Here is a 23144-nt window from a genome sequence, read left to right on the forward strand (position 1 = left end):
AGGAGGAAGGGGAGGAGGGAAGAGGGAGGAGGAAGGAAGAAGGAGGGAGGAGGAAGGAGGGTTGAGGGAGGAGGGGAGGAGAGAAGAGGGGAGGAGGAAGGAGGGAGGAGGAAGGAGGGTTGAGGGAGGAGGGGAGGAGAGAAGAGGGGAGGAAGAAGGGGAGGAGGAAGGAGGGAGGAGAAGGAGGAAAAAGGGAGGAGGAAGGGGAGGAGGGAAGAGGGAGGAGGAAGGAAGAAGGAGGGAGGAGGAAGGAAGGTTGAGGGAGAAGGGTAGGAGAGAAGAGGGGAGGAGGAAGGAGGGAGGAGGAAGGAGGAGGGAAGAGGGAGGAAGGAGGGGAGGAAGGAGGGAAGGAGGGAGGAGAAGGAGGAAAACGGGAGGAGGAAGGGGAGGAGGGAAGAGGGAGGAGGAAGAAGGGAGGAGAAAGGGGGAAGGAAGGAAGGAAGGAAGGAAGGAAGGAAGGAAGGAAGGAAGGAAGGAAGGAAGGAAGGAAGGAAGGAAGGAAGGAAGGAAGGAAGGAAGGAAGGAAGGAAGGAAGGAAGGAAGGAAGGAAGGAAGGAGGGAGGGAGGGAGGGAGGGGAGCTATGGATAGCTCTGGGCTCTTCCGCTCCTCCCGAGCCGATCGAAACGCTCGGAACTCGACTGGACGCCTTTCCCCCTCCTCCCGCCTCCCCCGCGTTTCCATGGAGACGGGCGGGGCGGCGCCGGCGGGCCGGTGTGCTGGACGCCGCCGCCGGACCGCACCGTGCTGGACGCCGCCGTCGGGGGCACCGTGCTGGACGCCGCCGGGTAAGGACCGCGCAGCCGGGGCTTAACGGCAGGGCTTGTCGCCACCGGCAACAGCAGCAGCAGCAGCAGCAGCAGCAGCATCACTGTCCATCATTCTTGGCATTATCGCATCATCCTTCTCAGCATCGTGGTTTAGATTTGTCGTGGAATCGTCGTGGCGAGATCGATTCCATCATTTCACGTGCTATCGCACCATCTCGTCTTTAGAACTGATGATCTTCGTGGCTAGTTTCTGTTAGATGATATCATGGATCGACGTTTTATTCGGAAGGTATGAGCTTAGTTTCTACGGTACAGTATAGAAGAATATATCGACGTATCGTTTCTAGTTTGTCATTGCTAATTTATGATGTTCGTGTCTATTTTGTATTAGAGAATATAATGGAGCGACGTGTCATTGCTAATTTATGATGTTCGTGTCTATTTTGTATTAGAGAATATAATGGAGCGACGTGTCATTGCTAATTTATGATGTTCGTGTCTATTTTATATTAGAGAATATAATGGAGCGACGTGTCATTGCTAATTTATGATGTTCGTGTCTATTTTGTATTAGAGAATATAATGGAGCGACGTGTCATTGCTAATTTATGATGTTCGTTTCTATTTTATTTTATAGGATATCGACGTATTGTTTCTGATTTATTGTTAGTTTCTATTTTATATTAGAGAATATAATGGCTCGACGTAGTATTTATGATTTAGTGTTAGTTTCTATTTTACATTATACGATCGAATGTATCATCGTATTATTTATAATTTACTATGGTAGTCTATATTTTGCACGTCCTCCCGCGGTCCCGGAAGGCCCTCCCTCCTCACCTCCGCCAAACTGATTCTCTTTCCCTCTTCAAAACCTTACTTAAAAATCACCTCCTCCAAGAGGCCTTCCCAGACTGAGCTCCTCTTCCCCCTCTACTCCCTCTGCCATCCCCCCTTTACCTCTCCGCAGCTAAAGCCTCATTTTCCCCTTTTCCCTCTGCTCCTCCACCTCTCCCTTCCCATCCCCACAGCACTGTACTCGTCCGCTCAACTGTATATATTTCCGTTACCCTATTTATTTTGTTAATGAATTGTACATCGCCTCGATTCTATTTAGTTGCCATTGTTTTTACGAGATGTTCTTCCCCTCGACTCTATTTATTGCCATCGTTCTCGTCTGTCCATCTCCCCCGATTAGACTGTAAGCCCGTCCAAGGGCAGGGACCGTCTCTATCTGTTACCGACTTGTTCATTCCAAGCGCTTAGTCCAGTGCTCTGCACAGAGTAAGCGCTCAATAAATACTATTGAATGAATGAATGCTCTATGATATAATATATCGTCGCATTATTTATCTTTTATATTTTATGTTACATGATATAATATATGGTCATATTATCATAATGATCGTATTTATTGAGCACTTACTGGGTGCAGAGACACGGCACGGGCTTGGGAGTCAGAGGTCGTGGGTTCTAATCCCGCCTCCGCCACTTGACAGTTGGGTGACTGTGGGCAAGTCGCTTCACGTCTCTGGACCTCAGTTCCCTCATCTGTCAAATGGGGGTGAAGACTGGGAGCCCCAGGTGGGGCAACTTGATTACCTTGTATCTACCCCAGCACTTAAAACAGTGCTTGGCTCATAGTAATCAGTTACCAGATACCAACATTATTATCATTATTCTAATCCCGCCTCCACCGCTTGTCAGCTGGGTGACCTTGGGCAAATCACTTCACTTCTCTGGGCCTCACTGACCTCATCTGGCAAATGGGGATGAAGTCTGTGAGCCCCACGTGGGCCAACCTGATGACTTTGTATCTTCCCCAGCGCTTAGAACAGTGCTTGGCACTTAGTAAGAGCTTAATAAATACCAACATTAATTACTACTAATAATAACAATTATGGTAAGGAAGGGGGAGAGGAGGCGTCACAGCCCCGAAATACAGAGTAGGTGGGAGGCAGGAATGGGAAGAGCTGGGGGATACCCATCTCCCCCGGGGGATGTGTTATTATTATTATTAATATTACAATTGGAATTATTATCCTGTTATTTATTATATAATGCTCTATTATTGTATATAATACACTGTAATTTTTATATTATTGTGATACTGTATTATTACATTATTAGAATAATATTTATTGAGAGCCAACTGGTGCAGAGCACTGGACTATCACTACCACTACTAATAATGATGGCATTTGTTAAGCACTTACTATGTGCCAAGCGCTGTTCTAAGCACTGGGAGGACACAAGTTCATCAGGTTGTCCCATATGGGGCTCACAGTCTTCATCCCCATTTGACAGATGAGGTAACTGAGGCCCAGAGAAGTGAAGTGCCTTGTCTAAAGTCACACAGCTGACAAGTGGAAGAGCCGGGATTCGTGGCTCAGTGGAAAGAGCACGGGCTTTGGAGTCAGAGGTCAGGGGTTCGAATCCCGGCTCAGCCACTTGTCAGCTGTGTGACTTTGGGCAAATCACTTCACTTCTCGGTGCCTCAGTTACCTCATGTGTAAAATGGGGATGAAGACTGTGAGCCGTACGTGGGACAACCTGATTCCCCTGTGTCAACCCCAGCGCTTAGAACAGTGCTCGGCACATAGTAAGCGCTTAACAAATACCAACATTATTGTTATTTGAACCCATGACCTCTGACTCCCAAGCCTGGGCTTTTTCCACTGAGCCATGCTGGTGTCAGCCCCAAAATACAGAGTGGGTGGCCAGCGGGAATGGAAGGAGCTGGGGGATACCTATCTGTCCGGGGGATGTGTTAGTAGTAGTATTATTGTTAATAATAATGATAGTAATAATAATCATATTTACTGAGCACTTACTGAGTATAGAGTACTGTCCTACTGCTACTACTACTAATAATAATGATGGTATTTGTTAAGCACTTACTATATGCCAAGCATTGTTCTAAGCGCTAAGGTAGTTACGGGGTAATCAGGTTGTCCCACATGGGGTTTACAATCTCAATCCCCATTTTACACATGAGGTTACTGAGGCCCAGAGTAGTGAAGTGACTTGCCCAAGGTCACACGGCAGACAAGCGGCAGAGCTGGAAGTAGAACCCATGACCTTCTTACCCCCAGACCTGAGCTCTGTCTACTACGCCATACTGCTTCTCTAAAATAATTATAATAATAATTATGGTATTTGTTAAGCGCTTACTGTCTGCCAAGCACTGATCCATGTGCTGGGGTAGATTTATATTGATGACTGTTTATTTGTTTTGAGGTCTGTCTCCCCCGTCTAGACTTCAAGCCCACTGTGGGCAGGGATTGTCTCTATTGCTGTAGTGTATTTTCCAAGTGCTTAGTACAGTGCTCTGCACACCGTAAGCGCACGGTAATTCCAGTTGAATGAATGAATGAATACAGGGTAATCAGGTAATCAGATCACAGTCTTAATCCCCATTTTACAGATGAGGGGACTGAGGCACAGAGAAGTGAAGTAGTTCGCCCAAGGTCACAGAGCAGCCAAGTGGTAGAGCTTGGGATTCGAACCCACATCCTCTGACTCCCAAGCTCGGGCTCTTTCCACTAAGCCTCGCTGCTTCTCTGAGCGCTTGGGGGAGTACGGTAGGACAACAAATAGACACATTTCCTGCCCACAGTGACCTCACAGTCTAGAGGGAGAGACAGACACTAATATAAATAAATATAGAGATAAATAAATAAATTACAGATATAGACATATGGGCCGTGGGGAAGGGAGAGAGGATAAAGGAAGGGGCAAGTAGGAGCAGCGCAGAAGGGAGTGGGAGAAGAGAGGGGGGCTCAATCAGGGAAGGCCTCCTGGACGAGATGGGCCGTCATGTGTCTGCTAATTCTGTTGCAGAATTAGCGCTTAGTACAGTGTCCATATATATGTATATATCTCTAGGTATGTAATTTATCTATTCGTTTATATTAATGCCTGTCTCCCCGTCTAGGCTGTGAGCTTGTTGTGGACAAGCAATGTGTCTCTTTGTTGTTGCGTCGGACTCTCTCAAGCGCTCAGTACAGTGCTCTGCACACAGTAACTGCTCAATAAATACGATTGAATGAGTGATCGAATGAATGAGTACAGTGCTCCGCACACAGTACGCGCTCAATGAATACCTTTGGTGGAGGGATTGAAGGGCTAAGGGGATTTCGGGGAGCAAGAGGTCTGTTAGGAGAAACCGACCTCAGGGAGATTTGGGAGATCGCTAGACTGGAAGCTCGCTTAGTACAGCTCCGCATACAGTCAGCGCTTGTGGGCAGGGGGTTGTTACTCTTTATTGCTGGATTGTACTTTCCCAAGTGCTTAGTACAGTGTTCTGCACACAGTAAGCGCTTAATAAATACGATTGACTGAATAAATAAGTATATGCCATTGGTTGATGGATTGAAGGGTTAAGGGGATTTCGGGGAGCAAGAGATCTGTTAAGAGAAACTGACCTAAGGGAAATTTGGGAGATTCGTTTGTTGTGGGCAGGGAATGTGTCTATTGTTATGTTGTACTCTCCCAACGGCTTAATACAGTGCTTTGCACACAGTAGATGCTCAATAAGTATGTTTGAAGTGAATCGAAAGATACAAGCGGGGAGAGAGAGTTGAAGGTTGGGAAATTTAGAGCAAGGAAGCCTAGATGTGCATTATGTGGAGGAAAATTGGGCCTGAGCCATGCTGAGGGAAGTGTGAGGGGTACCTAATACAGTGCTTTGCACACAGTAAGTGCTCAATAAATACGATTGAATTGAATCGAAAGATGCCAGCGAGGAGAGATAGTCGAGAGTTGGGAAACTTGGAGCAAGGAAGCCTAGGTGTGCATTATAAGGAGGAAAACTGGGGCCTGAGCCATGCTGAGGGAAGTGTTAGGGGCACTTAATACAGTGCTTTGCACACAGTGCTCAATAAATATGATCAAATTAAATTGAAAGATACAAGTGAGGAGAGAGAGTTGAGGGTTGGGAAATTCGGAGCAAGGAAGCCTAGATGTGCATTATGTGGAGGAAAACTGGGGCCTGAGCCATGCTGAGGGAAGTGTGAGGGACACATGGGGACCCGCACGGGAGTGGGGGAAATATCCCAACTGGTGCGTTGGTGGGAATGGGTCTCCATCCAGCCTGCAAGGCCGATTGATGCCGGGGGAGAGGAGAAGAGAATGGTTAGAGAATGAACGTGGCATGATTAATAGGAGCTGGCAGGAGAATTAATGGGGTTGCTGACCGAGGGCATGGGTTAAATGTGCAGGGGAAGACAGGAGGAAAATGCTATCAAACTCAAACAATGGATTGGGCTTGCTGTGCTGACTCTGTTTTGATTGGGGATGCGTTAGTGCCGCGCAGTACGCTGTGTGTATGTGGGTAATGATATAAGTATCGTGTATAAAATATTGTCAAGTAACTACATTATAGCTATAGAGATAATATAGTCGCCCCTCCTAGCCGAAGAACGTACCAGGGATGGTGAAATTCACCCATGAGGGAATGAAAAGGCCAATTTGGGACCTGCGGTCCTGGCTTCATCATTTATATAAAAAGGCCATTCCCTGTTTGGGTTGTCATGCTAATGTTTGCAGCAGCTCATGCTATTTTCGTTTTTTTCTCCTTTTTTCTGATTTCTTACAAAGCTTTTGCTCAAAAAGAGCCACTCTTTTCTCTTTTTTTCATATCAGCACACCATCCTGCTCTATCCTTGATTCCTTTTTCAGCCGGATCTGAGGCTTTGTTTTGCTGTGACCTTACACCTTACAGCCTATTAACTAAAAAATACAAACGTATATATATATAAAATCTTCATTTAAATGACAGATATTTCCATTTTCTCCTAGGTGAACTAACATCTTGAGAGAAAAGAGCCAACTGTCCTCAAGAGATATTCTTATAAAAATGAAGAACAGCCCCAGGCATAGCTGGTCACAAACTTCTCTAATCAGACTCTGATGTGACAATAGCCATATTCGTGGGTAATTGACTAAACGTTGTCAGAGAAACTGCTTCGAATCACGTGGTAAAATGTACTTGTTTTTTTATCAAGTTTAGATCCATCTTTGAAAAGCAGATGGTATGAGTTTCAGCACTACCAAAAAATACAGACCAACTGGATCAGCGTTGGCATTTTTTCCTCAATCCATATTTACCAGCGGATGGCCATGGACTCCATTTTTAAATGGTGTGCGCTTCAAATAAAGACTGACTACAGCCCTGCTTTTGATCTGATGTGTTTCTCAGGTCACGATTTCTACAAAGATGTAGAACTGTCTGTTCCTCCAGAAAGCAAAACCCTAAGTTCTGCCTAACAACTTTCCCTCAGCCCCTTCTCTTGGGGCAGGATGTCCATAAATACAGGTGATTTATGTATCGAGCCTGTTCTTTACTTTAAGAGAAGGCTAGAGAAGACCTGACAGTTCTGAAGTGCGGATGACAGCGCAGTTCAACAGCGGCGTTGGAGACTAGCGGTTTGCTGCGATAACCGAAGCTTGGAAGAACTTTGGAGAGGCAACAGAGCTCAGTTATTACAAGGGAGAATGAATGGGCGAGTCCCTCTAGCTGAGAAAGCTTTGTCCGAGGGCTTTGCCCGCCTCCGTTACAGGGACACTTCCTTGCTTATCTGGCAACAACAACAACAGAAGTTGGAATCCGTCCCTCCTGGAACTTATCTAAGCAGGAGTCGAAGCATGTGGTACTCACAGTATGGGAATGAGGCCATATTAGTTCGGGACAAAAACAAACTTGAAGTCTCTCGGGATACGGGACAGTCAAAATTTTGCACTATTATGTAATTCTGCTTCGATGTACGTGTAAATGTTAATTTACATCCCGGGACCGGGGATGAGGAAAAATGATCCCAATTTCATTTAACGGTTATGTTCACAGTCATTTATTTCTCATTATTAATGAGGTGACTGATTAAGAATATGACCATCATCTAGTTCCAAAGGTGGAAGAAGAGTTGAAGAGTAAAGCCCAGAATGCACTTTTATCCCTTTAGCACCATCTGGAATTCTCTAGAAATAATACGGTGAGCATGTTGGTCAGAACTATATTTGGAACTAAAAAATGTGAACTGTCATTTTTAATGCACAATTAAGAGGTGCACATGTACAAGAATCCTGCTGCACTGTAGTACAGAAGTGTAGCAGCGGATGAGCTTCTGAATAGCTTAAGCAAGAAAGTCCTGTAAAACAAAAATTCCTGCTGGTTTTTTTTGCATGAACAAACATCCCAAAGGGAGTGGAAACAGACAGAAACAGAGAAATAGAGCAATTCAGCAGAATTTATCTGTTCTTACCTATGCATGGCTGTAACGGAAGAATAGTTTTATCAGTGTTTGTATTTGAAAACCTTAACTTACTTGATCTGTCATGAGCTTTGGTTGAACTCAGTATTCCTTAGTTGGTGGTTGACAAAAGACGGCTTGCATTGGATTGAACAAAAATGATGAGCACTTGTATCCTACTGTGGTATTGGCTACTCTAATTTCCTCCCCCCAAGCTTGTTTACAAGGATATTCACTGCAGCAGTAAGGCCGTCCGCTGCAATTAATTTTCAAACAGCAATTCAGTGTTTGCCATACGGCATATCAAAACAGTAGAATATAATCCATCATTTGAAAAACTAAAAAAAATGCTGGCTTTCAATTAGTTCTAGCAGAAGTGTTTCAACAAATCGCCCTGCCTGTGATGTACATTTCCTCATCATTACAGTGTTTTATGTGTTTTTAGTGGTTACTGCAGACGCACTGATAGGGGTGGCCTAAACTGGCAGTTTCCACAATCAGTCATTTTAAATGGATTTGCTGTCTGCTGTAATTAAAATCTGCTTGCTTATGTAAATGTTGAAATGTCTTTTGCAGCTGATTTTTCATTTCAAAATAAACTCCCCTTCAGACTCTTCTTTGGATGTTGCCTTCTTCTCTAGACTCTAAGCTCATTATGAGCAGGGAACAAGTCTGCTAATTCTCTTGTATTGTTCTTTCCCAAGTGCTTAGAACAGTGCTCTGCACGTAGAAGCACTCAGTAATACTGTTGACTGATTGATGTTTAGCAAAGAACCTTGCAAACTAGGGTGAGCTAAACTGAGCTGTGACATGAGCAATCCACAGATTTAATTTCGAAGCCTTGCTTCAAAAACAGAGTTACATTCATATAAGGGGTCAAATTTAGAAATTTCCAGAATCACATTTTATGTGGCAGAGCTGGGATTAATAATAATGTTGGCATTTAATAATGTTGGTATTAATTCTAGAATTAATAGAATTAATAACTTCTAATATTTAGACTGCACTTTGAGTGTTGGTTACTGACTCTCTCCAGTGACATACTGGTCCTTCCTGCTGTCTAAGTTCACAAGGTGTAATTACAAAGCCTACAGTCAGCTGTTTACTGTGGGCAAGTCGCTTAACTTCTCTGTGCCTGAGTTACCTCATCTGTAAAATGGTGATTAATTGTGAGCCTCACGTGGGACAACCTGATTACCCTGTAACTCCCCCAGCGCTTAGAACAGTGGTCTGCACATAGTAAGTGCTTAACAAATACCAATATTATTGTTATTATTACAGTCTCGACCTTATGTAGCCTTACATATACAGAATATCTATCAGAATTTGGCCTCTGGTGAAGCTAGGATACCATGGCTTGGGTTTTTTTGCTTTCATGAAGCATTAAAGCAATACTAGAGGAAGCACAGGAATATACACACACTTGAACTTCATTTTTGTTGCTGTTTATTATGAAAACAAAACAAATACCCCAGGAGAAGGGTCCATGATTACCAGTAACATCAAAGAGTACTTTCTACCTTTTTATTCTGTTGTGTTGAGGCCAGCATTGCAATAAACAAGCTAAAACTACTTACAATGACTCATTTTCAGTAACTGACATTTACAGGAATATACTAGAAACGGCACTAAAAAGTTTAAGAAAAGAGTTACGGTAAACTTGCATGCACATCATACAGAAAAGTAACATTTTAAATATAAAAAAGAAAACTTTCTGGAAGTGTTATGCCAGTATTCGGGAATAGCGCTAAACTGTAGGTTTCAGATCCTTTACGGTGGCTTCCGTGATTTGTTTTTAAATGATTGTAAGAGACGTAAATGCTGTAAAAATGGATCTTACAGTTTACAAGCGGGATAATGTTACCAGTGTGAGGAACTTTCTCCATGTTAATTTTAATCACTACAGGAGGCTTGCCCCATAGCCCCTCTCTCACATTTGATGTAATTGTAGTGTAAAAATGTATTTTTCAAATGCATTTTCTACCCCTTACTGAAAGACTTTTCCACAGTGCCCTCCGGCTCCATCCTAGCTTGATGGACTTAAGCGTTCCCCTCCCCAAAGTGAAAATTAAGAACTGGTCCATGATTTTCCAGACTTAAGTCATTCAATTAGATAACTGCAGTCTTCCTACCACAGAGGAAATGGCAAGTAACCCACAATCTGGTCCTTTCGCTAGCAGGTTGGCTGAGCAATTTTTCACCATTCTGAATGGAAATCAGTTTTGCAGTCCGTACCCACCGGTGAGGGGAAGCTTAAAGATTCCAGCGCCACGGAATCCACAGTTGCTTTGTCGTAACTACAGCCATCGGTCGGGTGACGCAAATTCGACCGATTCTTTCCAGATTTCACAAGCAAACGTGATTGGTTTATCAAGTCACCTCGTGAAAAGGAAATGAATTGTTCCGATGTTTCTCTCCTGCTGGTTTTCAGGGTACATGAGATTTAGTCCTCCGCTTTGAAATTTCCCTGTGGTCAGGGACCTCTCCTACCTTTTCACATAAGTGAAACTTTTTCATTCTGTGTCTGAGCAACTGAAACAAGGAGAAGCGATGTCATCATTGCTCCCGTGACATTTTCTGGACATCTTCACCCGTGGGTGTTAATTTCTTAATACCTATTTAATACCAAAATATGTAATCCAATGTGCACTAAAATGTCATACTAGAAACCAGACACTTTAAGATTCGTCTAATCGGCTGTATAAAGTTTCTCAAAGTAGTAGGTTATATATATATTATTAAAGATCTCTTTAGAAAATACTTTTTAAAACAAATACGAAGGGCAGCATTTTTAAAGTGTGAAACAAAAATCCATCATTTAAATGCTTTATTAAAAACAAGAAAGAATTAAAGTTTCAGGCTCAAGACTCCCTTTTTTTAAAAAATGTTAAAAGTTACCAAGCGTTAGAAACTGACAGTGCTTTTCCATTTCCTTATTGTACTGTGATAGAATCTTTAAGGAGGCTGTGGTGGAGCCCTATCAGTGATTATTTATTTTCCCTTTACAATCCATTTCTGTTTGCCATGAGTATCTAAAAGGAACCTGTCACAAATGATCTTGAAATGCTGGCAAAAGTCACTCACAGATCAAGACGAGTATAGTCCACCCGTCAAAACATCTGAACATCGGTCCCTTCCCGACACCCACTTCCTTGGCCGAAATTACACGGGGGGGGGGGGGGGGGGGGGTGCAGGAAAGTTAGGCTCTGCTGCAACAACTTCAGGGCTCAAGGGGAAAATGTCCGAGCAGGGGGTCAAAGTGCGGCCTGCAGAGGTGTACGACGGGGCCCGCGGAGACGCTCATCTTTAGTCAACTTGGAGGGAACCCCCTCGGAGGGTCTGAGTTCCAGGAAGGTGGGCTTCACCGGAGAAGGCTGCCCCACAGCCCCTCGAGCCCCACGGTCATCCCGAAGGCCAAGGTGACCGCTGCCTTCCACTTTATAACTGGTAGGCATGACCCAAGAGCTTCTAGCCAACTGTCAATGCCCCGATCTTCAGCCTGGCAAAGTACGGGCATCCCTAGGCTAAAGGCTGGTTGGCAGCCCCTGGAAACACTAAACAAAACATAACCTTCTGTTAAACTCTGTATATTATTTTTTTTTACAATAAAAAGTTAAAAATCAAGGCTTCAATTTACTATACATTTTTTTTTCTCAGATTACAAAGTTTATATTATATAACTGGGGTTCCCTAAATTGATTTAAAACTTTCCTAAAGCGACCTGTGGCAGATACAAAAAAACCCAAAAAAAAAAACCCAAAAACAAAAACAAGAAATGATATGTGCTGCAGCTGAAAGTCATCTATACCTGTAAGTCTCCAAACTCTGTACAAAAAAAAAGAACCCATAAATGAGTACCAAACATGATTAAGCACCAGCACAGGTTACAGAGAACTGAAGCACCTGTAGGTAAAAAGTCCAACATATTTAAATAGGGTCTCAAATTCTTCTGTTTGTTAAACCATTTAAAAATGTCTGCATTTCTGCTGTTCTTTTTTATGCAGTTTCTTTGTTGTCTTTTTTTTTAAAAAAATGACCAATGATGTTAATAAATAAAGTATTTATATATACATGAAGTCCGGGAGAACGTTTATGGAGTGCGCTGCAGCAGTGCAGGTTATGCATTAGGCTGGACTGTCGTAGAAAATTGCTGAGCCTTACAAAAAAAATCTTTTTTTCATCTTTTTTTTTCTTTTTTTTCTTTTTTGTGTGTTGAGGTAAAAGTTTCAGTGTTTGGAAACCTGCACTCTGCGCGACACAGCAGTGGTGTTCCCCTCCCCGGAGCTCACGATGTCAACAGCGATCGGAAAATTCAACCTCCCCCTTGATAGATTTTCCCCCTCTCGGAGCTGCAAGAGCCCCTATTTCATATAAACCCAGCTCTGGCTCCCTCGAGCAGGTCCATCGGAATAATCCGCCGCGTGAGAGATTTTGTGGACAGAGATGATAGCATCGGATATTTTCATCACACCGTAGACTTGCAGTTAAGAATACTAGTGCTAATGACAAATACAACAACTATTTCCAAAGCTAACATCTTTCTGATACAGTACCATTTTACAGAAATTTCCTTAAAAATTGCCATCTAGGGTGGCAGACCAGGTTGGGAATAGGAAAAGGGATTTTGCAACGACCCTTAGACCACACCTTGCAGATTTTTCTATGGATATCTCATTAACTTCCGAGAGTCTCGTTATCTCCAACTAAGTCCGTTTCGGTTAAGTTTAGAGGACTTTACGCAGAATCACCTTCTCATAAAGTCCACCTAGACACCCACACCAAAAAAAAAAATATAGATCTTTGACCTATGGAAATAAAAACTGGAAGATAACTTTTGATAACACTGAATCAAAAAAAAAAAAGAAAACCTGCACATCATGGAACAAAAAGGAGTATATTAACCATAGAAGGGAACACTGCAGAGTATTGTGTGTGATGTCCTTTTTTTGTAGGTTTTTTTTTTTAAGTGTCCAGAATTTATTCCGAGTCACTGCTGTCAGAACTGGATCCGCTGGAACTGCTGCTTCCAGATTCCGATGAACTGCTGCTGCTGAGACGGGTTGGACCTCCTGAAGGGGCAGAACCGGATTTTTCTGAACGGAACATACAACAGGTTAGCATCCTCTCACTCCAAACGTGTCAGACCTCAGCTCTCCTCCCACCCCCAATCCCTCCTAAAACGCCACCTTCCCCCTTGGAATCCCTCCTGCTAAATTCACGACAACCCAGTAAGGTCGACCTGAGTGAGTGTGTATTTTATTCCGATCCTCAGCACTTGTGTATGTTTTTATTGGTATTTTCACTTGACTATTCAATTATTTATTCAGCCATTTCCTTCTGGAACAGTTGAACTAATCCTTGTTATAGCTTTCTCTTCCTCCTGCTCCCATGATTTATAAATCACCTTTATGTGTCCACATTAGATTAAAGGCTCCTGGAGGGCAGGGAATGGGGTGTCTTGCCTCAGTCTCCTGAGGCCTTAATAAAGTGCTTCACCCTTGGCAGACGTCCATAAATATACTGATGGATTGGTTCATTCTCATTGTGGTTGACTAGAGAACAGATCAGGTACAAAAAATGGCATGAAATGGCAAGGGATGGGGAATAAGAAGAGAAAAACTAATCAAAAGGGCATTATTCAAAGTTAATCCAAAGGGTAAAATGAGTTTCCTATGGGAATTCCTCTTCCCATTTTAGATATTATGAAACTGAGGCAACACCCACATTCATAACTTGCCCATCGTGATGGAGTAAGTCAAGAGAGGAGCAGGGATGGGAACCCATGGAAGAATCACATTTCACAAATCCAAAGAGAAGCAGGGTGGCGTGGTGGATAGAGCACAGGCCTGGGAATTGGAAAGACCTGGGTTCTAAGACCTGGCTCCGCCACTTGTCTGCTGTGTGACCTTGGACAGGCTGTTTCACTTCTCCGTAACTGAGGCACATCTGTAAAACGGGGATGAAGACTGTGAGCCCCATATGGGAAGTGTCCAAACAGATTAGCTTGTTTCTACCCCAGCACTTAGAAGAGTGCCTGGCACACAGTAAGTGCTTAAAAAAAGGAGAACAACAGTGTTGTTGTGAATATGGAAAGGGACACTCCAGGCTTCCTAGAGGACCATAAGCTGAACAAGCTAGCAAATATACTGCAGATGAAAAACAAACAGGAATTATAACTATACAGACTTAGTGCCTATAAAAACTGCTTAGCGCGAAGAATAATAGAAAGCTGAGGGAGAGCTTAGTCTTCATGACTACATAGGATTATTGTATAGAGGAAGATAAGCTGTTTGCCACCTAATAATAATAGCACTGGGGTAGTTACAAGGTAATGAGGTTGGACACAGTCCCTGTCCCACATGGGGGTCACAGTCTTCATCCCCATTTTAGAGATGAGGAAGCCACTTAACTTCTCTGTGCCTGATACCTCATCTGTAATATGGGGATGAAGACTGAGTCCCATATGGGACAACCTTATGAACTTGTAACTACCCCAGTGCTTGGCACAAAGTGCTTAACAAATACCATTATTATTATTATTCTTAAGTGGCACACCTGGAATTAGAATCCACATCCTCAGACTCCCAGGCCTGCTCTCTTGTATTAGGCCATGCTACTTTCTCTACAGTATACACAGAAGGTGTGGCCTAGTGGAAGAGCCTGAGTCTGGGAGTCTGAGGACCTGGATTCTAATCCCAACTTTGCCACTTGCATATTGTGTGACCTTGGGTAAATCACTTAATTCCTTTGTGCTTCAGTTTTCTCTGTGCCTCAGTTTTCTCAGCTATAAAATAAGGATTCAATATGTGATCTTCCTGCTGTGAGCCTCAGGTGAGACAGGGACTTGACTTGATTATCTTGTATCTACCTCAGTATTTTGAACAATGCTTGGTATACAGTAAGGACTTAACAAATATCATTAAGGAAAAGAAATCAAAAAGAGAGAATAAGAGGAAATGAGTTGAGAACTGAAACAGGAGGTTAGATAAAAGGAATCATTTCCTGACCCTGAGGGTTATCATGGGAAGTTAAGGCGCCTCATTCTCTATTGATCTTTATCAATTGGGGGATAAGCAAGGGGGATAAAAAGGAATTTAATAACCCATGATAACCTCAAATCTAACCCATCTCCTCCCAAACAGCCATCACCTCAGGTGAAAAGAAATCTCAGTAAAAAAACAGAAAGGACAAAATACCTTTTTTAGCAGGTTTCTTGTTGTTATTTAGCTGCCCACTGACATCCTGAAGCCTCTTTTCTAACTCTTTCTTCTTTTCCTGAGCTAACTCTTCTTTAGACTTTGCTGCTTGCTTTTTCCCAGTTGCAGCTGTGAAGGAACGTACAATTTCCAAGACTGAATGTTGGGTGGAGATGGAGAGGGGTTGGACACACGGAACACTCTCACAGTTCCCCCGGGCACAGAGCCATTTATACATTCACCAACACGGAACCACACGGCAATCACCTGTTCCCCTAAATGACTCGGGCATGAGGCTGCCTCGGTTCCCAGAGATTCCCAGACATAGATTTTCTCACTCCCCACCCCACAGGAATAAGGACAGTCTTTTGGAGGACGAATGTCTCTTTCGGGGATCTTTTCTCCCACTGAAACAGCACTTCCCAAGATAGTATTCTAGTGGTCTGAAAAACCAGTACCGCTAAAATCAAGGAGTTGATTACAATCCATGATGGGAACGTGGCTGGCCTTTCTAGCACCATATCGCTATAAGATGAACTGGCAGTTTCAGTATACTTACCATGCAACTTTAAATCCAATAGTTGTATTATTTTTCAGGACTGAAATCTCTGTCATATTAGAGTACCCCTATAAAAACCATCAAAATCATCCATGTGTTGCCTAGTCTGGGATATTCCGGGGAAGAATCCCACGGACCAGGCACCATCCTCAAGAATCAGCCCAATGGTTTACATTAACGTCTAACCCTCTACACTGGAAGCTCGCTGTGGGCAGGGAATACCCTCAGTGCTCCCAAGCACTTAGTACAATGCTCTGTCCATTGATCAACTGCCCTCCTGGCCCATAAAATCGCCCTGCATCAGGAGTAACCTGCTTAAGCAGATGGTGGCCGTGCACATCACATCTGCTGTCAGGCTGACTGGGGTAAAAAACGACACAGGGCCATCAGCCCTCCAGATCAGGGGGCCTTGAGAGAGGACCAACTAAGGTCAAGGGAATGTCACCTCCAGGAACAGTGCAGGGGACTTCCTTGGAATCGCATGATGGAGGCCCTGGTCAGAGGCAGGAATCCCAAACTTGTTGAAGAATTGGTCTGTTCCCATGAGGAAGGGGTTAGGAACTAATTAAAACCAACATCAGGTGAACCTAGAGGGTTTAACAGAACGGGAAGAGGAAAACTGGCAGGGTGGTCTCAGGAAGGAGATCCAACGTGAGGTGATCTTCCACGATACGACGAGGCAAACCTCCTTTGTGTGTGAGCAACCTGAGATCTCATGGCCAAGGGTTTGGGAGATTGCCCACCTGAGCTCTGCCCTCAGAACAAAGGACTCTGCTTTCCTGGGCAGATGAAGATGACGCACGTCCCGCCAAGGTCTCCAAACCAGGAGGTGGCTCGGTTTCCGCCTCTGTCAAATGGGGATTCAAAACCTGTCCACCTTGCCTCTTTTACTGTGAACCCAATGAGGGGCGAAGGCCACGTGTGACCAGATTATCTCCTATCGACCCCAGTGCTTAGTACAGTACTGGACATACAGTAAGATCAAGCACTTAGTACAGTGCTCTGCACATAGTAAGCGCTCAATAAATACTATTGAATGAATGAATGAATGTTAATAAATACCACCACTGTTGTGGCAGAAGGGGGGCAAAGTAGTGGGGTTTTTCTTGGCTCTCCCAGCCAGCTAGAGTGATAGAGTGGCATGGAAGCATCTCAATTCTAAATCCTCTGGCCAAATCCAGGCGGTGTCCCCTTTAAATCCCCTCTAGACTGTAATCTCCTTGTGGGCAGGGACCGTGACTACCAATTCTAATGTACTGTGCTCTCCCAAATGTTTAGTACAGCGCTCAATCAATACCATGGATTGACTGATTGATCTTGTGGGGTAGTTTATAAGGGGGACTCTGGGGATGGGGAGACGAAGTAGATTGGAAAATTAAAAAAAAGGAAAGATAGCATCAAAATGCGGAGTCGCTGAGGACCCTTCAGAGACACTGGCGCCCAACAACCATCAATTCCTCCAAGACCAGATGGGGGTTGGGGGCCTGGACTTTCCAGACCATTCCGATGCTGGGCGTGTGGGAGGCTAAGGGGGGGGAGGGAGGTGCACCGGGCACTCGGGGACTTACAAAACGGTTTTCTTTGTTTTTTCTGTAAACATGACTTGACGTATCTCTCCAGTTCTCGCAAAGTGGTGGGTTTCAGAGTTTCAAAATCAATTTCTATCTCGTCCGGATTGGAGTCTCTGAGGGAGGGCTCCCGGGACTGGATGATATGCACCACCCGGCCCAGTTTCTCCCCCGGCAGCCGGTTGATGTCCAGGCTCAGCTGTCGCTTCTCGTCGTACGTCATCGGCAAACCCTCCTCCTCCTCGTCGGAGTCGTAAGTGGCCGACGCTTGCTTTCCCCCCTTCTTAGGCTGCCTGGAGGTAAAGAAAGCACAGAAACTGTCACCGAGTTATTCGGGGACCCCTCCGAGCTCAACGCCCCGCTGACTCCTAAGGAGCTCATTTTTTAAGACCGGTGACGCCTCCCCTCCCACCACCGAAAGAGGGTCCCCGGAGAGAAAGCTGGACTGCTTCTCTCACTCAGATGACCATGAAGGGACCTCAGACCTCAAATGAGGCCTACACAAAGGAACTTTCTGATGCAGAACCAGGAACCTCTGAGCGGTGTTGGATTTTCACTTTCGGGCATTAAATGGAACACAGAGATTGAAAATGAGCTTTCTACAGGTGACATGTAGGCGAAATATTTTCCCTCTCTCTCCGGGATAGAATTTTAAAGGAGGCTTCTCAGAGCTGCTGTGTAATTTTCAACAAAGCTCACTGAAGATGAAGCAATAAAAACAACCAGTGTTCCCAGAGACTGTAAGCCCCTTGTGCGCAGAGGTTGAGTTCCCAGCTCTGTGGTATTGTACTTTCCTTAGTACAGTGCTTGCACAGTAAGTGCTCAATAAATACCATTGATTGATCGATTTTAGGGACCCAGATGAGATTTTTTAAAAAGTCTATTCTTTTCCCTTAGTACGATTCTACTTGGGGTTTAGAGAGAGGAGGCTCCCTAAGTGAGAACACTCTTCCCTCCCTTCACACTATCACAGGCAGCTTCACTGTGAACCACAGAAAGGAGTCATCACAAAGTGGACCAGTGGAGTATGAAAACCAGAGACCAAAGGCCCCACTCTAAACCCTAGCTTTTTCAAAGAAAACAGTTCTGAATGTTTCAAACCTTCCAGAGTTTTGCAGTTTCAAACCCTGGGTAGTAGGCCAGGCCCTCATTTGCCAAGGGCACAGTTCATTCAATGGCGTGCTTCACTCAACCAGAAACCAGGACCAAGTCCAACCCAAGAGAGCCCCTGCTCACCTATGGGGCTCCTTTAAAAGTCCAACAGCTTCTCCTGACTGCTCCCGCTGAATTGCCAAAGTTTCCCTAGGGGCAGAAATGGGCAGCGCCAGAATTTATGCCGTATAATAATAATAATGTTGGTATTTAAGCCCTTACTACGTGCAGAGCAGTGTTCTAAGCACTGGGGTAGATACAGGATCATCAGGTTGTCCCACATGAGGCTCACAGTCTTAATCCCCATTTTACAGATGAGGTAACTGAGGCACAGAGAAGTGAAGTGACTGGCACACAGCTGACAAGTGGCTGAGCTGGGATTCGAACCCACGACCTCTGACTCCCAAGCCCCGGCTCTTTCCACTGAGCCACGCTGCTTCCCATATCTATCCAACTGCCTGACCTGAGGCTCTGCAAGAGGGTTTTGCTTTTTTTTAGATGGTATTTGTTAAGTGCTTACGCTGTGTCAAGCAGTGTTCTATGTGCCGGGACAGATTCTTAATAATCAGGCCGAACACAGTCCCTGTCCCACATGGGGCTCATTGTCTACATGAGAGGGAGATCGGGATTTGAATTCCCACTTTGCAGCTGACGAAACTGAGGCCAGGGGAAATAAAGTGACCTGCGTAAGGTCACACAGCAGACAGGTAGCGGAGCCTCGTCCTCTGGCTCGCAGGCCCGTGGCTCTTTCCACTAGGTTACGCGGCTCCCCCCCGACTGTTCCCGAGGGTCCCCCTGTGGATTTCCAGACACGGAGCCCACCTGCTCGCTGGAGTGGTGCTGTTGGCCTTCTTGGCTGGGGCTTTTTTCTGCGGGGCCGGTTTGGCTGGCTGGATCGCCTTCGCCTTTTTCTCTTCCTCCACCTTCACCTTGTGCTTCTCCTTTTCTTTCTCTCTCTCCTTGTCTTTCTTCTTCTTCTCCTTTTCCTTCTTCTCTTTTTTTTTCTTTGGTTTGTTGACCGGGGCCTGCGACAGAGCGGCCAGCTGCTCGTGCACTGCCTTCAGCTGGAAAACATCACAGAACCCAGGAGGAGTGAGCCGGGGGGCGGGAGAGGGCGCCGGCTGGAAGAGACGCAACGACCTAAGCCAGCCCGGTCACCGTCGGTTACAATCCACCGGGAACGTTTAAAGGACGAGCTGTACCTAAACTCTCCCAGGCAGGTGCCCGCTTTATTCTTAAACATCTTCGGGGAGGGTAATAAACATCTGTGATGATGATGAGGTTCCAAAACTCTTCCTAGCCATCCTTCCGGTGTCTAACAACCCCTCACAGCCAGTCTGGATGGATAACCAAGATTCTTGTTGCTGCAGCCTGAGCAAACACCTCTCTGCAGTCTGCTTTAATTGTCTACAAAAGAGAGGTAATCAGGCTTGACTCCCAGAGGTTCTGCAATTAATGCTGGGGAAGAGTTGCCAAATATCATTATCTCAACGGTTAAGTGACTGGGCACTGGCACAGTTCCAACGATCAGACTCCATTTCAAATGCTCACCTCTGGAGGATGGACCTCTCGTGACCTCATGCATCTCCCTATCCTCTTCCCGTGATCACTATAAATGCCTTGCTTCTGTGCACAGTAACGACACTACCAAGTTCCTCCAGCCCTCTCTAAGTGTCTAAAGTATTTCATCAAGGCAATTTGTGGTTGTGAGAAAAGTTCTATTTGGCCTTGATCAGAGTAGTTTTTGTTGGTTTTTTTTAAACCCAGAACAGCAATTAGCTATGTTGGGCCAACTGTAAAGAGCACCCAAATCTTCTGACCAGTGTATCTCCTGCTGGGAAAGTACACTGGCAGAAACACGCTGTGAGCCGGTCGTGTTTCAGCATTTATTTGCAAAGCTGTGCTAATCTCTGGGAGGAGGACTGATTTTTGAACTGTATGGCCCCATTTAAGTTGTCATGCTAGCGACGGGTGGAAACTACACCATTCATAGAAGGCAAGTCCACCCACTTCAGCTATATGATATGGGGGCTACTTTCTTGTGTTAAGGAAAACTCTCTCTGTGGTCCTTACCCATGTCCTATGCCACACACATGCACATGAACATAACCGTTTCTTCCAAAATCAAGTGGCGCTGTTTTCAAAATGCTGTTGGAAGAATGTTCCCTAATTTATGTGGTGGTAGAGCGGCATGTAAAGGTGAGTTTCTTTCTGCCATATTTTGGGGCGATATTTCTGCAAAGGTCGGCCAAAATAATCTCTGAAATGTGCATTTCCCCTGAAGTAGATGCCTCGCCTACTTAGCAGAGTTACAATCTAGGCCTGCATGCTGACCACTTTCCGTGACCTCCAGCCCGTCCTTCCCTTCCCCGTGACCTCCAACCTCCCCCGCGGATCTGAACGAGAAAGTGCAAGAAGGGACCTGCCTCTCACCTGTTCCTGGAGTTCGGCCAGCCGGGTTGCTCGCTCTTCTTCCGAATCTGAGCTGTCCGAGTCGGATGAGCTCTCCTCGCTGCTGTGGCTGCTCTCCGTGCTTTTGCTGACAACGGGGGCTGCGGGCGGCGGGGGAGGCGGAGCCTCCAAAGGCTCGTCGGGCATTTTTGCAAATCTCATCTCGAACACATCCTGAGGGGGAGACCAAGGGGACCTGTTTCAGAGGCTCAGGATTTACACCCGATGCTCTTTAAGAACCACGATCCCGCTGTCGCTGCTTTTGTTCATGCTTCCTGATTTAGCTAGCCAGACATGTGAGCAGCTTGCCCTACCATTTACCTGGAAGCTAGTCCACCGTGCAGTACTTCAGACCCCAGTGAGTCACGTAAAGCTCAGAAGCAGCACGGCGTAAAGGATAGAACACAGGCCTCGGAACCAGAAGGTCATGGGTTCCAATCTCGGCTCCGCCACCTGCCTGTGTGGCTTTGGGCAAGTCACTTCTCTGTGTCTCAGTTACCTCATCTGTAAAATGGGGATTGAACCCCAAGTGGGACAGGGACTGTGTCCAACCCTATTTGCTTTTGTCCACCCTAGTGCTTGGTACAGTGCCTGGCACATAGTAAGCGCTTAACAAATACTACGATTATTAACTTCCAGAAAATGACTCCTGCTTCCAACAGGGAAACCGAACCTGAGATGGGAACCTCTACCTCTGCTAGCCTGAGACACCTGCTTCAAGCTGTCAACCAGGGCCTGCTTTTCTGAACCCTCTTCTCTCCTTTCCTCTTACATAGCCTGTTTAAAACAGGCCCTTATTTCAGTTGCTTATCCATCTGATACCAGACCCCTGATGCTCAATTTATATAATTGGTAATTGAAATTAGTCACTATAATTAGTAATACACCCAAAGAGAGAAAATTAATTGTAATGGGAACTTTACAAGGAACTGAACTTTAAGGTGCTTGTTTCAACTCCCTGTCGTGGAAGGAAGCTTTGAGGCAGAAATCCTGAACCCTTTCCCCTACCTCTCCTTGAACTTCAGAGTCAGACCACGTTTTCTGGGTTATGTTCCAATGCTGTCATACCATTTCCAAAGTCTACACTTTCTCTGATTACTATGTGTCGAACACTGCTCTAAGTGCTAAGAGAGATACAAGTTAACTGAGTTAGACAAAACCTGTCCCTGTCCCACATAGGGCTCACAGTCTAAAAAGGAGGAACAACAGGTATCGAATCCCCATTTTTCTGTTGAGCAAACTGAGGCGCAGAACAGTTGAGGCACCTGCCCAAGGTAACAGAGCAAGCAATTGGCAGAGCTGGAATTAGAACCCAGGTCCCCTGACTCCCGGGCCCGTGCTCTTCCCACTAGGCCAGGCTGCTTGGCTACACCGCAAAGAAGATCCCACTGCAAACAGCTGGGGGTGGAGATGGGAAGTTCGGAGAAGAGATGTGCAAGGAAAGGGAAGTCTAGCTATAAATGTGGAGGATGGGGCTGGTTATGTTTGAGGTGGCATAACATCTTGACTAACAGCCAATCAACACTACATTAACCATCTTAAAAATGATATGGATTTAGATGTGGGTTCCGCCACAGTTAATTGGAGTAATTTGCTGAAGCAATTCTACATGTCGATAATTAGACCGTTTCCATTGACCTCTTCTCTTTTTCTAGTCTAGTGCATAAGAACCGAATAAACTCCATCCTGTGTGAAACCAGTGGTTCCCCCACCCCAATAAAGAATGCTTCCTGGAAAATAGGTTAATTTCTAAAGAGCTAATCTGTTCCTGTTGCTCATTTTCCACTTTAAAAAAAAAAAAGGCATCCCCAAGTGGTTTTAAATGACTAAACTGAAAGACCTTGTTCTTTCTCCAAGATTAAAGACATTGGTTTTGCACAAACCATCTGCATGAGAAAGAACCAAGGTGGAGGAGGGGAAAAAGTGAGAATTTTCTGTTTTTCCAAGCACAGAATAAAGTCTTCTGAAATTCTTCAGGCTGTTTTCCCAATTGCTTTTCGAGGTCGCTTCACTCGAGTCACTGTCATTGCCTCTAACACCTAGGACGGCCCCGAGATGGTGAACACTGAGGAAAGCCTTCTGTGCAGTGAGGGAAGGCTGCCAGTCACGGAAGGAGAAAAGGGACCTCTCACACCTTACACACCTTCAACCCTAAAAGGGAGATTGGCCTTCTTCAGCCTGGATATGATATTTAAGAAAC

At 45.1% G+C, this 23144-nt stretch overlaps 2 protein-coding genes across 9 annotated transcripts in view; one reads left to right on the top strand and one right to left on the bottom strand.

Moving 5' to 3' along the window:
• The first annotated feature begins 687 nt into the window (after window positions 1-687).
• Window positions 688-8635, top strand: BRD3OS (BRD3 opposite strand). The gene is made up of 2 exons (XM_029064220.2): window positions 688-1057; window positions 6571-8635. The coding sequence occupies exon 2, from the start codon at window positions 7267-7269 to the stop codon at window positions 7519-7521; it is 255 nt and encodes an 84-aa protein (XP_028920053.1). The 5' UTR covers window positions 688-1057; window positions 6571-7266; the 3' UTR covers window positions 7522-8635.
• A 4258-nt stretch (window positions 8636-12893) lies between these two features.
• Window positions 12894-23144, bottom strand: part of BRD3 (bromodomain containing 3) — an 81515-nt gene continuing 71264 nt past the window's right edge. For 6 of the 8 annotated variants that reach the window (XM_007662080.3, XM_029062826.2, XM_007662074.3 and 3 more), the window contains 6 exons: window positions 20927-21118; window positions 19316-19557; window positions 18578-18643; window positions 17342-17634; window positions 15215-15343; window positions 12894-13111 (listed from right to left, as the gene is read on the bottom strand). In XM_007662080.3, coding sequence (XP_007660270.1) covers window positions 12996-13111; window positions 15215-15343; window positions 17342-17634; window positions 18578-18643; window positions 19316-19557; window positions 20927-21118 — 1038 coding nt within the window. In that variant the 3' untranslated portion in view covers window positions 12894-12995. The remainder of the gene's footprint in view (window positions 13112-15214; window positions 15344-17341; window positions 17635-18577; window positions 18644-19315; window positions 19558-20926; window positions 21119-23144) is intronic. The other 2 variants (XM_039911783.1, XM_039911784.1) reach the window with 2 other exon arrangements.

Source organism: Ornithorhynchus anatinus, chromosome 4 (genome assembly GCF_004115215.2).
Source record: "Ornithorhynchus anatinus isolate Pmale09 chromosome 4, mOrnAna1.pri.v4, whole genome shotgun sequence".
NCBI lineage: Eukaryota > Metazoa > Chordata > Mammalia > Monotremata > Ornithorhynchidae > Ornithorhynchus > Ornithorhynchus anatinus.

Excerpts from the sequence above, each read along its gene's own strand:
- BRD3OS (XM_029064220.2), top strand. The coding sequence starts at position 7,267 with ATGAATGGGCGAGTCCCTCTAGCTGAGAAAGCTTTGTCCGAGGGCTTT.